This window comes from Triticum dicoccoides, chromosome 2B (genome assembly GCF_002162155.2).
Source record: "Triticum dicoccoides isolate Atlit2015 ecotype Zavitan chromosome 2B, WEW_v2.0, whole genome shotgun sequence".
NCBI lineage: Eukaryota > Viridiplantae > Streptophyta > Magnoliopsida > Poales > Poaceae > Triticum > Triticum dicoccoides.
The window spans coordinates 473068911-473078022 of record NC_041383.1 but is presented as its reverse complement, the minus strand read 5'-3'; the positions used below and the strand labels follow the sequence as shown (position 1 = coordinate 473078022).

The 9112-nt window shown below is 57.1% G+C and overlaps 1 protein-coding gene across 3 annotated transcripts in view; it reads right to left on the bottom strand.

Moving 5' to 3' along the window:
• LOC119364310 (DNA-directed RNA polymerases II, IV and V subunit 12) overlaps positions 1-8420 on the bottom strand; it is an 11362-nt gene extending 2942 nt beyond the window's left edge. For 2 of the 3 annotated variants that reach the window (XR_005174821.1, XM_037629764.1), the window contains exons 1-2: positions 8244-8420; positions 6420-6512 (exon numbers count right to left, since the gene is read on the bottom strand). Coding sequence is in view for 1 of the 3 variants with exons in the window: in XM_037629764.1 (XP_037485661.1) it covers positions 6420-6512; positions 8244-8286 (136 nt within the window). In the remaining 2 variants the exon portion in view is untranslated. The remainder of the gene's footprint in view (positions 1-6419; positions 6513-8243) is intronic. The other variant, XR_005174822.1, reaches the window with a different exon arrangement.
• Between the last annotated feature and the right edge of the window lie 692 nt (positions 8421-9112).

The following is a 9112-nucleotide window of genomic DNA, read 5'->3' as shown; positions in this document are numbered from 1 at the left end:
GGCGACCCCCAGTGCTGACCCTGCCGACCGCCGGGCGACCCCCTCCGACGACCGCGTGTCCCTTGGCGGCCGCTGGTCCGACTCGGAGGGCGAGTCCTCGACGCGCTCGTACAGCGATGTCGCACGCTCCCCGCCGGCCGCCCCCACGCCGCATGCGCTCCCAACCCCCGCTCATGCCGCTGCCACAGCTAGGCAGCCTGCCGCGAGTCGCCTCGGCCCCCGCTCCGAGGTTTTCCGCGCCCCTGGCGGCGTCCAGGTCGACGCGGAAGGCTACCAGCTTCCGCGGCGTCGGTATCGCCGCCACCGCCCTCGCCAGGAGGCCGTGCCTTCCCCTCCTCAGCCCCGACGACGCAGCCCCTCGCCGGAGGAGGTCGCCGGCCTCTGCTTCCGCTGTTTGGACCACCGTCATCGGGTGCGGGACTGCACCAACGACGTCCGCTGCCGCCGCTGCCTCGAGTCCGGCCACGAGTCGCGCGCCTGCGACGCCCGGCGCCGGGAAGACTCCCGGGCCGACTCCGGCCGCTCGGGCCCTGCTGTTCGCGGGGCTGCGCCTCGGGCCACAACGCCGTCGCCGCCACCACCTGCTGCTCCGGTGGTCCGCGCTCCCTTGGCTCCCGCCCCCGCACCGGTGCGGGTCATCATGTCGCACTCGGTTGAGATGGAGGAGGCCGAGGTGGTTCTCACCCGTGCGATGGTGGCCTCCATTACTGGCAACAGGCCACCCGTGTCCGCTGCCGAGGTCGCCGACGTGCTCATCTCCTCCCTCGAGCTCGTCGACGGTGACTTCATAGTTCACGTCCATCACCCCGAAGATTTTCTGATCCTCTTCAACTCGCGCTCGACCATGGATCGCCTCAACGGTGATCACTTCATCCGCTCCCCGCGGTTCTCCCTCTCCGTGCGACCCTGGAGCAAGCTGGCTCATGCGGGCTCCGGCCAGTTCGAGCACCGCGTCGAGCTTGAGCTCCGAGGCATCCCCGCTCAGGCATGGCACCTCTCGACGGCCGAGCATATTCTTGGGGAGAGCTGCTGGATTGAGAGACTCCACCCCGGCACGCGTTCTAGGGCTGATTTGGCCGTCTTCCGGCTGGCGGGGCGCACGCATGATCCTGCCAACATCCGCCGCGCCGCCATCCTGGAAATCGTGGAACAGGTCCCCGCGCGCGTGGGCTCGGAGGCGCCTGCCATCCGGACCCTCACCTACCCGATTTCCATCGCGCTGGCCCGTGCGGAGAGGATCGGCGCCCCAGCTCCCCGTGCTGGCGCTGGCGACGGACCGGCCGGCGGTGGCGCCGGTGATGGCGACGGCCCTGCTCGTGGCAGGGGCCCTGGTCGTGCGCGTCGCCGCGGCCGCAAGCGTCGACGCTCGGAGGCGCCGCCGGCCGGCCGGGCTGATGGCATGGCCGTCGACTCCCTAGGGTGGCGGGTTGGGAACCGCGCTGCGCGCACCGACGGTCTATCCGTCGCGTCTGCATGGCCCGCGCCGCCCTCCGCGGTTGCGCCGCCGTCCGTACACCGTCGCGGCTGCGCCATAGAGTCCTGGCCTGGGCAGCGTGGTCAGCTGGAGCAGCAGCGCGATCAGCATGGCCCCACCAACATGCGTGGCCGCACCAGAAAAGGGAGGCGCAAAAGAAAGCCAAAGCAAGCTTTGGCGGTGGCCCAGGCGGGCAGGGCCTCTGTTGCTGCAGGAGATGACGGAGATGCGCGAAGGACGCCTGTCGGTGGCCCCCCGCCTGGTCCCTCGGCTGCTCCAATCCCCAACGTGGAGCCAGGCCACGGACCAAGTGGCAGGCCCCCATTCGCGGAGAACACTCCGGAAGGATCCCGAGATTTGAATCTCACACCATCGGATGCCCCCGAGGAGGATTGTATGGGCCCTGGTTCTGATGCTCCTGATCCGAGGAATTGTCGGGATCTGCCCGATATGCGCGTGGGACCAGCCTCACAGCCTGTGCCGGCCTGCTTGTCGGGGCAAAGCGGCGTCTCGCCTGCACCCCCACCTGACGACGGCCCTGTCCCCGCTGACCGGTCCTCCGGGCCCCATGCGCGCGTCGTGGGTGGAGGAGAGGAGCGCCCCACCTCGTCCCCCCAGGCCAAGGCCTCTCTACCGCCCCAGGCCCAGCCCATTGAGGACACTGGGCTCTCGCCCCAGGTGACTATTCTGCAGAGGCCACAAAGCCCGATCACCGCAACGGGACTCAACTTGGAGGCCCGCACGCCTGCGAGGGCCCAACTGGGGACGAATCTGCCTGCTGCCGAGCGCTTCGCATCCCCGCCGATCACCATGCGCCGTTCCCGCACCCGTCCCGTTGCGCCAAGCTCCCTAACGTTGGGGGAATTTCTGGCCGCCGCCACCAATCACATCGATGCGGCCCTGCCGACGCCTGGGAGGAGGCCGCGTAGGCCCCTGAACTTCTCCCCCCGTCGCGACCGCTCGGCTGCCACTGCCCGCCCGGCGGCGGCGCCACCCACTGCCGAGAGACGTGCGCAGGTCCAAATCCTGCGCACCCTGGGGATCATTGGGACGAATCAGAAGATAACCCCCGCCGAGATGAAGGCCTACGATGGCATGTTTGCGATGCCCATCCCGCTCCAGGTGCTCAAGGCCATGGCCGCGTTGGTCGACCGCGAGATCCCAGCATGCCTATCCTGCCCGCCGATCGCGCCAGCACATGTCGAGGTCGCCTACACATCCTAGGCGGCTCCTGCCCGCTCCCCGTCGATCCACTTTCCATGGATCACGGCCTTAAGATTGCTGTATGGAATGTGCGCGGCCTGAATTCGCGGAGCCGGCGCACCGCCATTCGCTCGCTGTTGAATACCACCGCTGCCTCCATTGTGTGCTTGCAGGAAACTAAGATGGAGTTGCTTTGTTCGTCTGTTGTTCTTGACACCCTTGGTTCAGAGTTTGATGACTACACATACCTCCCGGCTCTTGGCACGCGGGGCGGCATCTTACTGGCTTGGAAGAGCAGGGTCGTGACTATCACGGACCCGTTGTTCACCACGAATGCCCTCTCGGCCAAAGTGGCCACGGCCTCGGGCATCCCTTGGTGGCTCTCTGTAGTGTATGGACCCCAGGACGACGCGGACAAAATTGCGTTCATGCTTGAGCTGCGGGAGATTCGTGCGGCCTGTCCCGGGCCTTGGATGCTTTGCGGAGACTTCAACCTCATCCTGCGCGACGTGCACAAGAACAACGGTAACTTAAATCGTCGTATGATGGGCAGATTCCGTCGCCTCGTCAATGACCTTGCGCTTAAGGAGGTCTACCTCAACGGGCGTCGCTTCACGTGGTCGAACGAGCAGTCCCCTCCCACTCTTGTGCACCTGGATCGTGTGCTCTGCACCTCGGACTGGGAGGATGCTCACGGCGAATGTCACCTTCGCTGCCTTGCGCGGTCATCTCGGACCACTCCCCCCTGCTGCTGGACTGCTCCCCCATGCTCACGGCGCATAGACGTTTTCATTTTGAGGACTTCTGGTTGAGGCTTGATGGGTTCCACGACACGGTGGCTGCAGCTTGGGGCTCGGTCCATGACCCTAACCCCTTCCATCGATTGATGTTGCGCTTCCAGGCCACGGCGCGCAGGCTCACAAGCTGGAGTGCCAAGAAGACAGGCAGTATTCGCGACAAGTTGGCCATTTCTCGTGAGCTCATATTGCGCTTTGACAAGGCCCAGGAGGATCGAGCTCTCACTCCGGAGGAGGATTGGCTGCGAAAGCGCCTCAAGGTCTCGTACCTTGGCCTCGCTTCGTTGGAGCGCACCATCACCAGGCAGCGCGCCCGCATCGCCACGCTCAAGGACGGCGACGCTAGCACGGGATTCTTCCACCGGCAATGCTCCTTTCGCCGTCAGAAGAATCGAATCTTCAGCCTGGCCGTGGATGGGCACACGCTCACCGACCAGGACGCGATGGCGCAGGCTGCTTTCGAGCACTTTGGCGAGATCCTAGGCACGGCCGCCGACCGCGACCTTACGCTCAACCTGGAGGGGCTCATTGAGCCTTGTGATCTGGCGAGCCTGGACGCTCCCTTCAGCGTGGAGGAGGTTTGGGACGCGATCAAGCGCCTCCCCGCTCGCAAGGCACCTGGGCCTGACGGCTTCACTGCGGAGTTCCTTCGAGCTTGCTGGACCATCGTTCGACAGGACCTTATGGATGTCTTCCAGCAACTGTTCGAGATGCGGGGCCGTGGCTTTGGCAAGCTCAACCAAGCCCTCATGACCCTTCTGCCCAAGCGTGCCGACGCCCAGCAGCTCCGCGACTACCGCCCGATCTGCTTGATCCATATCGTGGCCAAGATATTCACCAAGGTCCTGTCTCTGCGGCTTGCCCCCAGATTGGATAGCCTGGTCAGTCGCAACCAGAACGCGTTCATCACCGGCCGGAGCCTCCATGATAACTTCATCCTCGTGAGGCAATCTCTCAAATTGCTGCACCAACTCGGAGCTCCGCGGATCATGCTCAAGCTCGACCTCACGCGTGCCTTTGACTCCATATCTTGGCCATTCCTCTTTGAGGTTTTGCGCCAATATGGGTTCGGGGACAGATTTCGGGAATGGCTTGCGATCCTGCTTTCGACGTCCAGCACCCGTGTCATGATGAACGGCGGGCCAGGCCCCCCGATCTGGCACCGTTGTGGCCTGCGCCAAGGCGACTCCATGTCCCCCCAGCTGTTCGTTCTCACTGTGGACACGCTTGGGCGGTTGATGCGTCGAGCGCTCGATGTCGGCATTCTGCAGCAGTTGCACCCCCGACGCCCAATCCCGGCGATCTCCCTCTATGCTGACGATGTGATGCTATTCTGTCATGCCACGCCGGAGGACACTGCTGCCATCAAGGGTATCTTGACCCTGTTCGGCAAAGCGAGCGGGCTGCTGGTTAACTATGCGAAGAGCTCTGCCACCGTCCTGCACGGTGACATGCAGGGACAAGAGGTGATCGCCCAATTGGGTTGCCCGGTGGTGCAGCTCCCCATCACTTATCTGGGCATCCCGTTGTCGACGCGACGGCCTTCCGCCGCCCAGTTGCAGCCCCTCGTTGACACGGTGGCTGCCCGGCTTCCTACCTGGAAGGCGTGGCTCATGAACAAAGCCGGGCGTCTTGCCCTTGTCAAATCGGTCCTCAACGCAATACCAGTGCACCAGCTGCTCGCGTTCGCTCCCCCGAAGAAGACGCTCAAACAATTGGCGAAGATCCAGCGAGGCTTCTTGTGGGCTGGGCGGGCCGTGGCCAACGGTGGCCATTGCCATGTCAACTGGAGCCGTGTGTGCCGTCCTATCGCGTATGGTGGGCTGGGAGTCCGAGACCTGGAGCGCGCTGGCCTCACGCTACGATTGCGATGGCTCTGGTTCGCCCGCGTCGATCCAGACCGTGCCTGGCAAGGTCTCGATCTGCAGTTCTCTCACAAGGAGCGCGCGCTCTTCTTTGCCTCCACTACCATGATCATTGGAAGTGGCTCGACGGCGCTTTTTTGGGAAGATCGCTGGATTGGCGGGCAGTCTGTAGGTGAGATAGCTCCCCTACTCCACCAATGCATTCCCAAACATCGACGCAAGGCCAGGACGGTGGCTGAAGGGCTGGCGGGTAACTCTTGGGCACATGATATTCAAGGGGTCTTGGGTCTGCACGAGATCGGACAATACTTACTGCTATGGCAGGCTGTGTGCCACACCATCCTGACGAACGAGCCGGATCGCCTGCTCTGGAGGTGGACCACCAATGGCACCTACTCGGCGCGCTCATGTTATGCGGCCAGTTTCCAGGGATCCATGCGGTGCCATTCTTGGAAGTTGGTATGGAAGAGTTGGGCGCCTCCACGGGTAAAAAATTTCCATTGGCTCGCCGACCAGGATCGCTGCTGGACTGCTGAGAGGCTCGCGCGACGTGGCTTGCAGCATCACCCTCGATGCCTCCTTTGCGACCAGGCCGTGGAAACTATCCAGCACCTGCTGTTGACCTGCCCCTTTGCACGTCAGACCTGGCACATTGTCCTTGATTGGTTGATTATTCCGGTCCAAATCCCCGATCAGGAGCACACGGTCACGGAGTGGTGGCTGGGCGCGAAAGAGCTCGCGCCGCCGGCGCATCGGAAGGCCCTCAAATCCATCGCACTTCTTGTGCCCTGGATGCTCTGGAAGCACAGGAACGCCTGTGTCTTCGACAACGCCACGCCATCCATCGAATCACTAGTGGTTAGGATCAAGGACGAGGCCCGGTGTTGGGCTGAAGCAGGAGCCCAGGGACTTCGGGTTGTTCTGCCCACAACCTGGGATGTCCACTGATTTTGTGCTTTTCTTTGTACTGCTCACCTCCTAGGAGGATTGGTCTACCTTTCCCATGAAATGAAATGCAAAGGTCCTTTGCGTTTTCTCGAAAAAAAAACAGATCAAGAGGATAAATTGAAGTGCCCATACTCCGACGGGTGCGCTTCTTGTACAGGATGCGGTAACCACATTCACGGCACTGGATCACATCCCCTGTCTTGAGTGTGTTCTCAGCTCCGCAATCTAGACACGCATACACATACTCGTTAAAATACGAAGGGGAAATCAAATTATTTATAATGTATACACAACGAGGAATTTATTAATCCGCATGGGCTAGTTGTCTAAGGTGGCACTTAAACACCATAATATTTATAACATTTACCATGTAAATGTGAAAGCTTATGGGAGTTCGAACTTCGAAATATAAGTTTTTTGGGGGGATTATAGATATGAAACGTTCCTAATAGAACATCAAAAGTATACTTTATTTTTCCTTGGAAGAATATCATCAACACGGGGAGGACAAAGAGAATGAAAAGGGGCACAAATCCAATGGATGTAATGCTTGCATTGAAAAGAAATGGCATAACTGGAATGTATGTCCACAGAGATTACAAATTAAATATTAGTCAAATTACTAATTGCAAAGCCATTACCAAACTATCCCATGAATCCAGATTATGTATCAAATAATTGTCTAGATCGTCTTATACTCTTATTTAGTTCAGAGTTATTGAACTGTATATAAGAAAATGTAAACTCTAACTTTAAAATGGAAGATAAGAGACACCAAAGTGAACACTACTTTTTGTTCGACATTACAGTGGGGAATAGTAACATTTTGTATTGATAGCCACATCACATCAGAAAGTGATGAAATTTTGAATTTGCAGTAACCAAACTTCATCTTGATACTGTTTGGCTGCTCTATAACTTGCTAATTTATTCACTAACAGTAAAACAAAAAAATTATCAAAACACAATTCATGGTCATGAACTTGTCGCATTAGAGTGGGAAAATGTGAATACTCTGAAGTGAAAGGATTCAGATTCAAGGTTTACTCTTTAAATTCAGCGTCTGGAAATAAATCATGGTCATGAGAACTTGTAAAGCAAGTGAAAGGCTCTTAACTCATATAGATACTCTCAACTCGTCTGGATAAACTAAGATTTCAGCAGATGAGACAACAGACTATTCCCACCATTCTCTAACAGCAGCAACTCTAGGAAGTTCTCCTTTATATGAAAAACCTTGAGTTAAAAAACTAAGGCAATGTGCAGATTAACATGGCTAGATTTTTTTAGTTAACACAGAATGCAACAAACAATAATAATGAGAGTAATAAGCTCACTGTTTGTAAAACCGTAACTTACACCCACGGATATGAAAAATGAGAAGATACATGAGCATCTGCCATGGATGGCAACCCTGAATGAAGAAAACATCTTGGCAGAAGAGAAGAAATAAGCCAAGGATAGTTTTGACAAAAAAAAATCCTGGAATGCACTATCTTTCTTTCTATTTATAGAACATTGGGGTAGAGTTTTGTTTAGGACACAATTGTTTAAACACGGATGGTTCTACATAGCTAATCGAACATAATAGCACATCGCTTAAAGTAATACCATGTGAAATATTGTGTTCTTCATAGTTTCATGAATAAACACCAATAATTCCACCAAGTTTCACTCATGTAAGTGTTCTTGTCTGAATATTGATCTTCAGACCGACCGTCCCGGGTCTGACACTCCACTCCAAAAAACTAACCCCGCCTAAAGAAACATCCCAAGAGAGAAACGGGGGACGCGCTGCCGGAGAAGCGAGCAGAGAGGGCGAAAACCGCAGCCTCGCCGGCGTTCCCAAGGGAGAAACCGTCGCCGACTCGTCCCCCTTTTTTTCTGGCGAGGAAGAGAGAGATTCGTGGTCGACAAATTCCAGAAAAGAAAAAACGAACGAGAGAGGGAGATCACCTCCGCACAGATAGCTGACAGGCTCCGGCTGCTGCGGATCCATCGGGGAAGGGAAGGAGTAGGGTTTATAGCAAGCTAGGGTTCGTGAGGGGCTGCTCGGTGGGAAGAAGGCTATGCGAGTACTGAACTTGGGACGGGATTCGTGATTCGCCGGCAAGTGTGTATGGCATGACTGCGTAGGATTGTATCGTAGACTATCCAGGCCATCTGCACTGACTGCCGTAGGATTGTATTTTTTGACGGTTAGGATCGCAGCGGTGGCTCCATGCAATTTTATCTCGCTGAGGGGAACTTTTTTCTTCTGGCTAGCCAACCTCAATCCCCGTGGCGAACTGCGAGTGGCTCAGATGGTTAGGTCAATTCTTTTGAGACTTCTAGCAGCTCATTGTAAAAATACCTTCATAAAAAACTTATTGTGAAAAAAGTCAGAAACGCAAAAGAACTCCTTTTAATCTTCGAACTTAACTTATTTCCGCCTTCATTTCCTTCACAATGAGAAAAAGTTGGGGAGGGGTGCTTCCCGCAGAAACCCACTTGAAAACGAAGGGTATAACTCCTTGCCATATATGCCACTGCACCCTACCCTCATTCACACCCGACCATAGGCATGAACAAAAATACGGCGCACTCGCTCGAGTGCCTCCCGTCCGCACCACGGACACAGAACTTCTAGGGTTCCTCTCGCGTCGCCACCGCCGTCGTCGATCCCCATCATCCCCCAACGTCGACGCCACCCGTCCCCAGCAGCTTCCGCCTCTCGAGTCCCCTTCAGTCAACGACATGGAAATGGAAAACGGTTAGGTCTTGTTTTTCAATCTGGCGGCTGCTCGAATCCACACCTTCGGCGCCCTACCCCGCCACTCAGCAGC